Below are 14,899 nucleotides of genomic sequence, written 5' to 3' on the forward strand. Positions count from 1 at the left end.
TTGGTTTCAACACTTTATTGAATGAGAAACACTTTTAAACAATGCTAAATAAAATAATCACCAACCAGTCAATCTTCTAATCAATCAACATTTTAAGAAAAGGTCCACAGAAAAAACAGGTTGGTTTTTGCTCATTTATATTCTAATGAGTACAATGAATTACACAACTATAGTATCCATTCTATGGTTATAACAAACATGATTTAGAATTGATTAATAATTAAGGATGATTAAAAAAAGATATATTCAGGCTCCATATAATGCTGCAGCTTTACAAGCTGTTCTGACTTCATCTGGCGCAGATAAAGCCAAGGGTTGCATGGCAATATAGATCATTCCATTTCCTTGAACCTGAAAAGAAATATAACCAGTAATCATTGTGTATGTGTTTGTCTTTGGGAGAAATTGTGTGATTTGTGTGACAACGTTATTTACCGCCATAGTTGATGTGGATACATGGCTCCCGTCGACCGTGATTGTTGGGCTCCCTTTTGGCCCAGTATTGGAAGTCAAACCTTGACCCATCGCTCCACAACCACACTCGGTTCTTTAGGAGATTAACAGACATTTGAATGTCAAGAACAGGCTGTTGGAATCAAACATGAATATTGTGATGCCTGTGACCCATCCTTACATTCTATCTTTCTTACCCTAACAGCATCAGTCCCCCCAATCCAAGTCAAGGGGTAGCTACCAGTCCTGCTTTTGACCAATCTCTGGAGGAATTGTTGTTCCCTCAAGCTGTGCACGGAGGCAAGATTCCCTTTCAACTGCAAACAGTACAGCTACAAGAGAAAGACAATGTTCTTATAACTTTCATACGTTTTCTATTAAAACATTTTACCCAACTGAACTGTGCTACAAGAAAACAGGAAAATCTAATATTGATTAATAATCATATTAATGTTATATGATTATCTGGGATTATTCAAATCAATAAATAAAATAAATAATTATTCAGAATGTCATATTGTTAATTGTTGTTTTTTTGTAATTGTTCTAGCAGCCTAGTTACCTCTGCATCAACCCATTGTCTTCGTTGGGACACATACAGGTAAATGCGTTTCCCATATCTGGCCCATCCTGAGGGCCGCTTTCGAGCACATCTCTGCGCCTCCGCCATTTCCTCTTCTTCCCCGAGCTCTTCCAACTCGTCACTCTTCAGCTCCTCTTCTGTGTCGAGGAGAGACGGTGGGTTTCCATCCTCATCCATTTGTCCTAGAAAGGTAGTGTTACACAGCACAGTTATTCATTGAAGTCTGTTCGTACAAGGAGATTGAGAGCTGCACAAGGGCAGAGACACATCTCACTTGGCCTAAACTGTAACCTTTGCTGTTACACCCATGAAGGACACATAGTAGGGATGTATAGATGAATACCAGGTTCATCATCTTACCCAGAGGAAGGTCCTGCTGCTGCACTTCAGCAGACTCCATGGTGGTCTCTGTTGAGGGGACAGGTGTGTCATGAGCAGAGACATCAGGTTAAAACTAGAGTTTTTGCTCCTGTGCAAATTCAGAATGTGTTTTGATGTGTGTATGTGTGTTTGGAGTGTATCTCACCTACTGCACCACTCAAGACGAAGGCAGCACATAGAAGAAAAGGAATGGTCAATATCGCCATGGTGATGATGGAATCCTGTAAAGAGACAGACAGCACAGAAGATTCATTCTAGGGTCATTGCTATCAGAATTCAATCCAACCAAATTCAACATGTTGATCCAGTTGAGAGTGGCAGCCTCAGTACCTGTTGAAGTGGGAATTGAATGTGTCAACAAGCTTCTGTTCCAATACAGAGAGAGTTCCCAATATATACTTTGATGACAAGGAAATACATTGACAAGGAATTTTTGTGTGCAAATGGTAGATTAAAAAGTAGATTGCAGATTGCTTTGTGAAATCCAACACCCGGAACGTTGAAGAATGATTTCCTTGATTGACCTGCTGTCCCAGGTGTCTGTGTCTCAGTCGTGTCACTTCCCTGTCACTTTATCTTGGGGTTGATCAAGTGACAGTTTGACATGCAAAAAAAAATGCTAAGGTCTTTTTGCACCACACACACAACTGACTACCATTGTAATGATTGGTGATCAATAAAGAGCATTGCTTTGTCTGCTGAATACAAAGCCACAGGTGATTTAGTTAGGAGATAATTTAATAAATTCAACTGGCTTACACAGAGAACTATTGATTAGGAAGAAAGTAACTTCAATAACAGACCAACAGAATGATTTAAATATGATAGATTACAAGCTTTCTATTATCCGTGCATTTCATACCAAAGCATATAAATATCAATTATGGACTAGATTTTGATCATGAACACATGTATGTTAATTAGTTGCAAGGTTATTTTATAGGCTGCTCAAGGAATCATTTGCGGAGAGGTTCCATAACCATTTAAATGTCAGTTATCATATTTTTACAAGGTTTGATGTTCTCCTTTGTCAGAGAGACATGGATACACACTCAATGGTTAGTTTCTAAATGCAAGAACTAGGACAAAGCCCCCCAAAAAACAGATTTATATAATAATACATTTTAATGGTAAGTTGAAATGGGTACATATTTCATTGAGAGCCATGTCCATTTAAAATAATTACTTTTGAGTGTTTTTTCAGGGTTGAGAGCTATCCAATTCATGGCTGTAAAATGAGCCTGTGGAAACTGTTCCTTGTAATGTTTTTGGAGATACTTCCATGATAGCCAGAAAAATATAAAAAAAGGTGTGGTGTGTGAACGTGTGTGTTTGGAATGCATATCACATATTGCACCATGCAGGACGAAGGCAGCATAGTAATCAAGAGATGGTCGAACTAAAAACCTACAGTTTATTAAACCTTTAGTTATTAGATGATTCCTTTAAAATAAACAAGTTTTGCCATGTCCATTTAAAATAACTATTTTTGAGTGGGTTTTCAGGGTTTTGAACCCAAAACCAATGGAGAGCCAAAACCAACAAAAGTTGTGTTGCCTATCTTGGGTACAGGGAACTACCTCCAAACTGACTGAATCATACACATTAATGATCGTCCCTAGGAAACTCATGATCAGAATCTCTGCTGGTTCTGTTGATTGGAAACCCTATGACTACATATTGTTAGAATTCCTCCTACAGCAACAATGACAAACTAAAAGACTGCCACATGGCAGAACTAAATATTCAGGTTTTTATTAGACTTTTAATCAGGTAATCAAAGAAGTGTCTTGACAATGTTCAGTCACCATTTAAAGCCATGAAGTGAATTGGTTGGACATGGAGCCATGTATAAATGTTCTGACATTAAAATGGTTCAAGCAGTCCTCTTCAGATGATTCAAAATAAAACAAATTCCCATTTGTGTTTACGATGAAAAGGATATCTCCAATCGATGAGTACAACATACCACCATTCACACACCAAGTATAACAACGCTCCTGGGTGACACAATGTTTCTTGGTTTCGTCTCCACATTGGTTTTGGGTTTAAAAGCCTGAAAACCCACTCAAAAGTAATTATTTTAAATGGATATGGCTTTATTATTTTAAAGGGATCATTTGATAAGTAAAGGTTTAATAAAACTTCAGGTTTTTAGTTCAACCATCTCTTGATTACTAGGCTGCCTTCATCCTGCATGGTGCAATATGTGATATGCATTCCAAACACACACATTCACACACCACACCTTTTTTATATTTTTCTGGCTATCAAGGAAGTATCTCCAAAAACAATACAAGGAACCGTTTCCACAGGCTCATTTTACAGCCATGAATTGGATAGCTCTCTCCGAAATCTGTACCCATTTCTACATACCATTAACTGTCAAGGTTGTGACCCTTTGTTGGCCACCAGAGGCCCTCAATGTGTTCTCTTGGTTTTGGTTCTGTTAATCTGTTCTCATTAGGACATATTGTTTTCACCTGTGCCTTGTTTTTTCTGTGCTTTTTCTGTGGCTTGGATTCTTATGCTTTTTCCTATTTATTGCATGTAGAAACCAACAATTGAATGTTTATCCTTGTTTCTCTGACAAAGGAGGACATCGAAGCTTGTAAAATATGATATCTGACATTTAAATGGTTCTGGAACCTCTCCTCTAATGATTCCTTGAGCAGTCTGTAAAATAACCTTGCGACTAATTAACATGTATGTGTTTATGATCAAAATATAGTCCATAATTTATATTTAGTGCTTCAGTATGAAATGCACAGATAATAGGAAACTTGTTGTCTATCATATTTAAATCATGAGGACTGTTTTTGAAATTGCTTTATGCCTATTGGTTGGATTGTCTGGTTGGATTGTCTGAGTTCCGAGAAATTATGACGGCTAGTACGAAATTCAATGACCTTAAAACAAAGGTCATTTCAGGATAGGCTAAAAATCCTTAAATGATCATGTTGACCATTTTTCTGTTTCTCTGTGCTGTATTTGTCCAGTGGTGCAAGAGGTGAGGTAAGTTGTGTTAAAAACAAACTAGTAGCCTACTGAAAGCTACAATAGCGTCTTTTTATGTAGGCCTAATGATTGTGGCACAATGACAAACAACATTCATTCAACCGCACAAACCAATTTTCCACACATGTTGGGGCTATCTCGTTGTTAGGATCAGTGACCTATACGCTTTTGTAAAGCTCTCTCTTGGAAGTCGCTTTGGATAAAAGCGTCTGCTAAATGAAATGTAAACGTAAGTTCGGGAGGAACGCACCAAGACTCCTCCTTTACTCCAATCAACTCGTATGCATCAGCCCAGTTAATATTTGCAACTACAATAAAGCACACAGAGTCGTAGTATGAATTACAGTATGGAGTTTACTGAACTGCTGTATAATTTGTGTCACTGCATTACACGTGTGGTTCCGGTTCAAAAGCGTTGAATACACAAGCCACCGCTAGATGGCGCAGTTAACCCAATAACAGTTAGAGCACGGAGGAATGCGACCGAACTCCCCGTTTTTAATTAAGAGTTTTGTATAAAGTCTCTTCCGTTCCTCTGGTCCTTGTGCTAGCATGTTATCGTCACCCTCCCACCCTTCCTTCTCTGCTTATCCCTGTTGTCTATCCAGGCTTCCCGGGGGATCTGCTTGAGTTGCTGCTTGGCCGTGAGTCTGTGACCCACGAGGACACTGCCACACTCCTGCCACGTGCATCATTTATTCAATCGCTGGTTAGCTACTGAACTCGCGAACTCAGCGTTAAATGTTATTTCTCATACTTACTTTACCAGTTTCCAGCGTTCAAAAGAACGCGTTCATTGAACAGGTTCATTTTTATGAACTGAATGCAACTTAATGACAAATAATGAATTTGTATGGAAGTCGGCGTTTTTTACGCGTGGTTGAGACGGGGCCGTGTCAAACAAGGCGCAAAAGACGCCGACTTTGTATGCCAAGTCGGCGTTAATTACGCGTGCTAACACACGGGGGCGTCTTAATACTTGCCCACTAGGCCTTCCATACATTATGCCAAAGCATGTATAGTATCGTGTGTAAAAAAGTGATTAAATCAATTAATCACTACTACTGAGTCCTCCTGCCTGAACCTGAATCTTTAGCTCTGCCATGTGGCAGTCTTTTAGTTTGACATTGTTGCTGTAGGAGGAATTCTCACATAGCCATGTCATGATCACACATGAACAGGAACAATATGTAGCCAAAGAGTTTCCAATCAACAGAAACAGCAGATATTCTGATCATGAGTTTCCTAGGGATGATCATGAATGTGTTTAGTATCTGAGTGAACAAAGGGAAAGTTCTCAGTGTGGAGGTAGTTCCCTGTACCCAATATAGCTACACAAGCTCTTCTCCTGCCTGGCCCCCCAGTGGTGGAATCAACTCACACCTCCATCAGAGACACAGACTGTCTCTCCACCTTCAAGAGAAGGCTCAAGACCCACTTGTTCCGGGAGTACAACGGTACTTAGGAATGGTTTGCTGAAACCAATGCAAGTTTCCTCAAAGATCACAATGACTTTTGCTTAGAAACGTGTTGCTCTTGTTGGTTACTGGTAACTGATTTAAACTGTTGTATTCGCTGTGAAATATTCTATTTTAGTTAATCCTATTTTATTTTATTTTTACTGTTGCTTGCTTTTCTACAGGTACACTTGCACTTAGCGATTCATGTTGTTTAATTGTAACTTGCTTAACTACATGCTTTTATGGTTCTTCCCTTTGGCACTTATTTTTTGGTTGTTCACAATGTGTGCTTCTTGTTTTCGCTAAATGAATAAATGTAAATATAGGCGACACAACTTTGGTTGGTTTCGGCTCTTCATTGGTTTTGGGTTCAAAACCCTGAAAACCCACCACTCAAAAGTAAGAATGTTAAATGGACATGGCAAAACTTGATTATTTTAGGTCATTTGATTACTAAAAGGTCATTTGATTACTAAAAGTTTAATAAAATGTTGGTTTTTTGTTCAACCATCTCTTGATTACTAGGCTAACTTTATTCTGCATGGTGCAATACGTGATATGCATTCCAAACACACACGTTCACACACCAAACCTTTTTTATGTTTTTCTGATTATCAAGGAAGACAATACAAGTAACAGTTTCCACAGGCTCATTTTACAGCCATGAATTGGATAGCTTTCAATCAAATCTGTACCCATTTCTATGCACCATTAAAATGTATTATTATATGAATCTGTTTTTTATGCTTTGTCCTAGTTCTTGCTTATAGAAACTAACCATTGAGTGTTTATCCATGTCTCTTTGACAAAGGAGGACATTGAACCCTGTACAAATATGATATTTGACATTTAAATGGTTCTGGAACTTTTTACGATGATTCCTTGAGCAGCCTGTAAAATAACCTTGTAACTAATTAACATGCATGTGTTCATGATCAAAATCTAGTCCGTAATTGAAGTTTATCTGCTTCAGTATGAAATGCACAGATAATAGAAAACTTGTTATCAATCATTTTTAAATCATGAAGTCTGTTATTGAAATTACTTTCTTCCAAATCAATAGTTCTCTGTGTGAGCCGGTTAAACTTATCTACTAACTGAAACACCTGTGCAATTGCATTCAGCAGATCAAGCAATGGTCATTATTAATCACCAATCATTAGAATGGTAGTCAGTTGTGTGTGTGGTGCAAAAGGACCCTAGATCAAACCCCAGAAAGAGGAGGAAGTGATTCTGATGAACGATGAGAAGATACCCGGTGGATCGTTCAGCCACATTCAAGGAGCATTTTTATTTTGCATGTCAAACTGTCCCTTGATCAACCCAGAGATAAAGACAGGGAAGAAGTGACACTACTGAGACACACAGACACCTGGGACAGCAGGTCAATCAAGGAAATCATTCTTCAACGTTCAGGGTGTTGGATTTCACAAGGCAATCTGCAATCTACTTTTTAATCTACCATTTGCACACAAAAATTCCTTGTCAATGTATTTCCTTGTCATCAAAGTATATATTGGGAACTCTCTCTGCTTTGGAACAGAAGCTTGTTGACACATCCAATTCCCACTTCAACAGGTACTGAGGTTTCCACTCAACTGGATCAACATGTTGAATTTGGTTGGATTGAATTCTGATAGCAATGACCCTAGAATGAATCTTCTGTGCTGTCTGTCTCTTTACAGGATTCCATCATCACCATGGCGATATTGATCATTCCTTTTCTTCTATGTGCTGCCTTCGTCTTGAGTGGTGCAGTAGGTGAGATACACTCCAAACACACATACACACATCAAAACACATTCTGAATTTGCACAGGAGCAACAACCCTAGTTTTAACCTGATGTCTCTGCTCATGACACACCTGTCCCCTCAACAGAGACCACCATGGAGTCTGCTGAAGTGCAGCAGCAGGACCTTCCTCTGGGTAAGATGATGAACCTGGTATTCATCTATACATCCCTACTATGTGTCCTTCATGGGTGTAACAGCCAAGGTTACAGTTTAGGCCACTTGGCATGTGTCTCTGCCCTTGTGCAGCTCTCAATCTCCTTGTACGAACAGACCTCCATGAATAACTGTGCTGTGTAACACTACCTTTCTAGGACAAATGGATGAGGATGGAAACCCACCGTCTCTCCTCGACACAGAAGAGGAGCTGAAGAGTGACGAGTTGGAAGAGCTCGGGGAAGAAGAGGAAATGGCGGAGGCGCAGAGATGTGCTCGAAAGCGGCCCTCAGGATGGGCCAGATATGGGAAACGCATTTACCTGTATGTGTCCCAACGAAAACAATGGGTTGATGCAGAGGTAACTAGGCTGCTAGAACAATTACAAAAACAACAACAACAATGAACAATATTACATTCTGAATAATCTCAGATAATAATAAATATTATTAGATTTTCGTGTTTTCCTGTAGCCCAGTTCATGCTGGTAGAATGTTTTAATAGAAAACTTATAAAAGTGCTAAGAACATTGTCTTTCTCCTGTAGCGGTACTGTTTGCGGTTGAAAGGGAATCTTGCCTCCGTGCACAGCTTGGGGCAACAAAACTTCCTCCGGAGATTGGTCAAAAGCAGGACTGGTAGCTACCCCTGGACTTGGATTGGGGGGACAGATAATGTTAGGGTAAGAAGGATAGGATGTAAGGTGGGTCACAGGCATCACAATATTCATGTTTGATTCCAACAGCTTGTTCTTGACATTCAAATGTCTGTGTATCTCCTAAAGAACCGAGTGTGGTTGTGGAGCGATGGATCAAGGTTTGACTTCCAATACTGGGCCAAAAGGGAGCCCAACAATCACGGTCGACGGGAGCCATGTATCAATATCAACTTTGACGGTAAATAACGTTGTCACACAAATCACACAATTTCTCCCAAAGACAAACACATACACAATGATTACTGGTTATATTTTTTCTCAGGTAAAGGGGCTTGGAATGATCTATATTGCCATGCAAGCCTTGGCTTTATCTGCTCCAAATGAAGGTAGACCAACCTTTCAAGCTGCAGCACTATATGGACCCTGAATATATCTTTCCTTTAATCATCCTTAATTATTAATCAATTCTAAATCATGTTTGTTATAACCATAGAGTGGATACTATAGTTGGTTAATTCATTGTACTCATTAGAATACAACTGAGCAAAAACCAACCCGTTTTTTCTGTGGACCTTTTCTTAAAATGTTGACTGGTTGGTGATTCTTTTATTTAGCATTGTTTAAAGTGTTTCTCATTCAATAAAGTGTTGAAACCAACAGATGATTCAGTCAGAGCTTATTTTGTGTTCAGAGCGCTACCACCACACTGATAACTTCCACCTGCTCGCTCACGTCCATATTTATAATAGCCCACAAAGAAACTCCTTTACAGAACCAAACACATATTTGGTAGTTCAGTTATTGAGACCGTCTATGGTCACACATCTGAATGCATTTGATCACATACATGTTTGTTTTCTGGTTGGGCCTTGTTTTTTCATGGGATATTTGTATTTTCTTAATTATTAGAGACTAGTGCACAGTGCCCGTGTTGCAGTCAGTGATTAAGATGTTGGTGGGGCTAACACACATATTACAGGAACTATAGATGGGGAACAGTGCCAGTAATGCCATCAGTGATAGTGAGTGAGTTATCGGTGAAACTCACAGATTTCTGGAATTGAATACAGATGTAATACGACTGACTGTGGATTGGTGGAGTCCATACTGGTGAACAAGGTCACTCTGTTTCAAACCCAGTTTCAAACCCAGTGTAAAAATGTGTAACAAGGCTGGTAGCACAGTTTTACACTCCCTCCACCACCTCAGTTGACCTTGCCATCTTCTTTCTATTTCAGAGAATACATCTCTGAACATAGGACTGGTCCTATGTGTTGAATAAATAAACAAATCTACTGACAACCCTGGATTTTAATTAATAATCAGAACTCCTGCAACAAGTGTCAAACCATCGCAGTTTAAGTACCTGTTGAAGATTGCAGGTGTTTTACAAGGTCTAAGAAGAAATGGGGTCTATTGCCGCCAATTCGGGCAGGACAAGTAGTGCACTAATGGAGCTACTGTACATTACTTTAGAAAAGTGTTTTTTACTGCTAATGGCAGACAGTTTGAAACGCAAAATCGAACTCCTGGAATTTGGCTGAATCATCCACAGGGTACCTTCTCATCTCTTGTAAGCTATCCAATTCATGGCTGTAAAATGAGCCCTTGGAATCTGATCCTGGTATTGTTTTTGGAGATACCTCCTTGGTAATCAGAAAGAGAAAAAAGGTGTGGTGTGTGCATGCGTGTTTGGAATGAATCTCACACATTGCACCAGGCAGGAGGAGGGCGGCTTGGTAATCAAGAGATGGTCAACTGTAACTGCTGATTTTGACTAGGAAAGTGTCACATTTTGGAATCTTGCCGTGGTTACTCATACTAGACCCCTCAATATACGGTTTGAATCATTTGGATGCAGATACAGAACAGAAATTACAGGGGGTGCATTGCATTTACATCAAATGGAAAACAAGACCTGCCCTGAAATGCACCCCCCACCCCCACCCCATGATTTTCTGTTCTGTAAATCACAGCATCATTATAGACATTCTATGGGCTCGACACCGGGATACAGGCATTTTTTGGAATGTAGCGCCCCCATCTGGTTCTATGTCTGATGGGTGTCAGGCCAACTTGTAATTTAGCAATTACCATCAACTGCTACCAGCTGTTGCTCATGAAGTTAGTTGACTTCAAAAGTCGTCCGATTGTTTCTCTTCCGCATGTTTCCTGTATCTCTCTTTGCTGAAAGATAACTTTGTAAACACACAGCAATCTTTCAACAGGTAACGTCTTTCTCATTTTTAGCTGGATCGCTTGTTGATTTGACTTTGGTTGGATTGTCTGAGTTCCGAGAAATGATGACGTCTAGTACGAAATGCAATGACCTTAAAACCAATCTGTCATTTCAGGATAGGCAAAAATTCCCTTCAACGATCATGTGGACCATTCTTCTCTTTCTCTGTGCTGTGTTTGTCCAGAGTGGTGCAAGAGGTGAGAGGCCAATTAAGTTATGTTTAAAACAAACTAGTGGCCTACTGACAGCTACAATGGCATCCTTTTATGTAGGCCTAATGATTTTGGCACAATGAAAAACATCCATTAAACCGCACAAAGCCATTTTCCACACATGGTTGTAAAGATGTATGTCTTTTGACAATGTTAATAAAAAATAAATTAAAAAAATGCACACCTGACAAGTAGGCTAACCTACTAAATGAATAGTACTTCCATTTGACATAACTGCTGTCCGGTGCTCAATCTCCTTATTCGGAGACCTCCCGTTGACCTATAATTTCTTTCAGGAGAAAAGGACGACCGAAACAAACGGAATGAGACAATATTAAAGCATTGTCCCTCAGAGTGGACCGAAAATGGCCAACGCTGTTACCTGCATGTGTCTGCTCCAAAGAATTGGGTTGGTGCCGAGGTAACTATAGGCTACCAAGTAAACATTTGTGCGCTCTTGCATCAAATACCAGATTACTGGGTCTGGTCACTTGATTTTCCTGTCAAGGCTCCAATATTTTCTTTTTTCTTAGCACTACAGCAGCATTGTTTGGGTTTGGGAGCTAACCTAGCCTCTGTGCACAGCTTAGACGAGTACACGTTCCTCCAGCAATTGGTCAGCAGCAATAGCCACCCTGTGACATGGATTGGAGGTACCGATGCTTTTCAGGTGAGCATTGGATTCATGGATGTGCCATAGGCTGTGGGATGCGTAGCGTACTGATGCCTGTTTTCTTGACATGAAATTGTATTCTCTCTCAGAACCGGGTGTGGTTCTGGAGCGATGGGTCCTTGTTTCACTACTCTGCCTGGGCTGCTGGGGAGCCCAACAATGCTGGCGGAAGGGAACCATGTATAGCGATTAACTGGGGAGGTAAGGTATATTGACTTGGATCTATTTCAGTCCCTGTGCTTGTCTGATTGTTGCCATTGTTCTTCAGATGATCACAAATGGAACGATGCTCCATGTCACCTGAGACTCGGCTTCATCTGTTCCTTCAAACTCTAACTCTTGACACTTGATAACACATTGTGCAATTGTTCTTTCAAATTGAGACGACAAAAGATGAGAAGCCTCCTTACCTTGTGTACTGTGACTCGTCCTGTGTGTAATGTCTTTCAGAATAAATGCCATGTGGGTTAATTGAATAAATTGCTGAAACAAGTTTTTATTGCCTTGTAGTGCTGTTTTCACACTAGAGGGAGACATTGGATCTTGCATGGTTCACTGGAGTATTGACGTGGATGGTTTGGTAACATGACAGGCAGGCACAACTCCGTTTAGGACCTAGCTGTGTGAGTTGTCTGCCTTTCACCACGTAGATGTGTTGCCTAGATACAGCCTATGCTGTTTGACTGCCAATGTTTGCCTTACTTTCTTTTAATCAGCCAGAAAAGATCTAACCTGGCCCGGTATACTGGTGAGACTTGCTGCCAAAGCTTTTACAGGATAAAAAAAAAAGTGGTTTCCTTGGAGTTCTTTTGCTTTATTCACATTCTGCCCCTCAAACACCTTCCGGGTCACTTGGCATGGCCTGGTTGCAAGTTGCATTACTTGTTACAATACCCTCCCATCAACTCAATTTTCCCAAGGAAGTATTTTATTGTAAAAAAAAATAGGGTTTGAGCCCTATCCTTGTTGTTGAGTCGTAGGACTTGGATTTACCTATTGACTCATTACAGCTGAACGAACACCTCGAACTCCTTGGTTAAACCACACATCCACAGTTCCCACATTGTATCAAGGTCAAGTTTAGGCATTTACCAATTGGTGCAGGGTGTCAAGTGTTATTCATTTTGAGATGCTGTTTTTTGTCTGCGGATTGTGTGTAAGCGTCCTTTGCCAACTGTGAACTTGCCATCTGTTTTAGCCTTAGAAATATCACACTCGGGCCCAGAATCTGATGTGTGAATGAGAGACGGAGGACGAACGCAGAGGAGCACAGTGGGAGCCACGGAAAGAGAGCAATTCACACTGACTGTTTCACACCCAAGTACCCCCCGAGGGGCTGGCTAATGTGCTGTGAGCTCCAGGCTGTCAGCCTACCAGCTTCATCCATCACCGGCCATTCAATGGGAGAGGGAGGATGAGCTGAGCTGCATGCGTGCCAGATTGTCAGGCTGTCATGATGTACTGGGTTTAAATGAGTGACTTCAACCTAGTACAGAGGATATATTGTTATTTAAATGCTTATACTATTCTAGAATCTACTCATTTAAATAATCTTGAAGCATTATTCACAAATAAATGATCCTTAAATGCATTACACGTCATTAAGAACAGCTGTGATATTTAGTTTTACAAGCTGTGCTGTGATAGATATCCATCAGCAGTAAAGACAGTATCTTGTATGCCAGTTTTCTGGCATCTGATTGGCTGCTAGTATATTTTGAGTTAGACTGAACATTCTCACACATCAAACTCTGACCACATACGCAGCAAAATAACCACCAGTGAATGGGCAACACTGCAAGTGTTTAAGGGGACATCACTGACACATTGGTCTTGTCATATAGATGACACCTCAACGGATGGACCAAGCATCAACAGAAACATGAACGCTCCCGTTGTGGAAACAGCCTCTCTGTACAGTAGCCTGGGCTTACAGTTAGGGCCAGTGTTGTGACATGCCCAAGACTGTCTTTCATTCCAATGTCATTCATGACTGGTTGGTTCAGTAGGTTGAGGGGTCCTCTTTATGGTCCCCATACACACAGGGAGTCCAACACAGCTACCCCAGCAGAAACACAGCACACCCGCCCTCCATGCTGCTGATTTACTGGCATGGGAGTGTGGGCGCTACTGTAGTAATGACACTGAGATACGATTCATTAACTTTCATGAAAGGCGCTCTCTGATTGCACTGGCATCAGCCAGTAGGACAGCTTAACACACACAGCTGGGTTCTTGTGTTTATTTGTGTGTCAGAACTGTCTTAGAGATGCTGGTCTAAGACAGTGTGTGTGTTTGTGTGTACGTGTGTGTGTGTTTGTGTGTGTGAGAGTGAGAATCAGAGAGACTCCGTCTGTCTTACTACCATTGGCAGCATGCCTGTGCTCCTGCATATGCACCCATCCATACACCAGCCTATAGCCATATGGACCACTCAACAAGGAGTCTGCTCTCTGCTCCCTTTCTCTCTCTCTTTCTCTCTCTCTCTCTCTCTCTCTCTCTCTCTCTCTCTCTCTCTCTCTCTCTCTCTCTCTCTCTCTCTCTCTCTCTCTCTCTCTCTCTCTCTCTCTCTCTCTCTCTCTCTGTCTCTCTCTCTCTTTCTCTCTCTCTTTCTCTCTCTCTCTCTCTCTCTGTCTCTCTCTCTCTCTCTCACTCTCTCTCTCTCTTTCTCTTTCTCTGCCCCCCCCCCCCTTCCCTCACTGTATCTCCCTCCTCGACCTATCTAAGGTCATCAAGCATAGCTTCCTAATTACAGTAATGAAGTCAGATGCAGAACCAGACTCTGAAAGAAGGAGGGGCAGCACAGCGGGGGATCAGGGAGTAGGGGGGAGGGCAGCGAATGAGGAAAGGCAAATAGAGGGAGCAAGGGAAGAGGAGGGAAGGCCTAAATGAATGTAATGGATCCGTGGGATGATGAATGAAGGCCACAGCAGCCCCTTCCGAACCACTTACCTTAGACAGAGGCTTGGAAACAGTATCAAACACGCGTTTGTCAAACTCTGTTTGATGTACAAGGCTCTCAAAAGATCTTTTGTATTTCGAGAAATGTGAAAGGGGGGAATTCTCCCTTTCTACTTTATTGAACGTGCCTCTTCTCTTACAGACAGAGTCTGCTGTAATCTGTCTCCCTCCCACGATTCAATGGCTTTTATTGGCAAGACAATAAACTCAGGCCAATCGCTTAAGTACTTGCCTTGACATAATTTGTCTGTAAATCTATATGGTTTTACACACTATGTTAACGGTCAACAAAGAGGCGTTTTCCCCCCTGGTGGA

The 14,899-nt window shown here is 41.0% G+C and overlaps 3 protein-coding genes across 4 annotated transcripts; 2 read left to right on the forward strand and 1 right to left on the reverse strand.

The window, feature by feature from the left end:
* Positions 1-1,850, reverse strand: LOC124467463 (ladderlectin-like). Its single transcript, XM_047019749.1, has 7 exons — positions 1,748-1,850; positions 1,563-1,638; positions 1,397-1,444; positions 1,016-1,218; positions 651-785; positions 436-547; positions 1-351 (listed from the first exon to the last, which is right to left on the reverse strand). Exons 2-7 carry the CDS (start codon positions 1,621-1,623, stop codon positions 290-292), a joined length of 621 nt encoding a protein of 206 aa, XP_046875705.1. The 5' UTR covers positions 1,624-1,638; positions 1,748-1,850; the 3' UTR covers positions 1-289.
* A 5,520-nt stretch (positions 1,851-7,370) lies between these two features.
* On the forward strand, positions 7,371-9,156 carry LOC124467157 (ladderlectin-like). Of its 2 annotated transcripts, none has more exons than XM_047019318.1 (7): positions 7,371-7,473; positions 7,581-7,656; positions 7,775-7,822; positions 8,001-8,203; positions 8,389-8,544; positions 8,626-8,737; positions 8,822-9,156. In XM_047019318.1, the coding sequence occupies exons 2-7, from the start codon at positions 7,596-7,598 to the stop codon at positions 8,881-8,883; spliced, it is 642 nt and encodes a 213-aa protein (XP_046875274.1). In that variant the 5' UTR covers positions 7,371-7,473; positions 7,581-7,595; the 3' UTR covers positions 8,884-9,156. The 2 variants fall into 2 exon arrangements, with proteins under 2 accessions (XP_046875274.1, XP_046875275.1); XM_047019319.1 differs by having other exon boundaries at positions 7,372-7,473; positions 8,389-8,523.
* Positions 9,157-10,880: 1,724 nt separating this feature from the next.
* On the forward strand, positions 10,881-12,078 carry LOC124467326 (ladderlectin-like). The gene is made up of 5 exons (XM_047019584.1): positions 10,881-10,935; positions 11,247-11,371; positions 11,492-11,620; positions 11,713-11,824; positions 11,892-12,078. Exons 1-5 carry the CDS (start codon positions 10,881-10,883, stop codon positions 11,957-11,959), a joined length of 489 nt encoding a protein of 162 aa, XP_046875540.1. The 3' UTR covers positions 11,960-12,078.
* Positions 12,079-14,899: the final 2,821 nt, after the last annotated feature.

This window comes from Hypomesus transpacificus, chromosome 4 (assembly GCF_021917145.1).
Source record: "Hypomesus transpacificus isolate Combined female chromosome 4, fHypTra1, whole genome shotgun sequence".
Taxonomy (NCBI): domain Eukaryota; kingdom Metazoa; phylum Chordata; class Actinopteri; order Osmeriformes; family Osmeridae; genus Hypomesus; species Hypomesus transpacificus.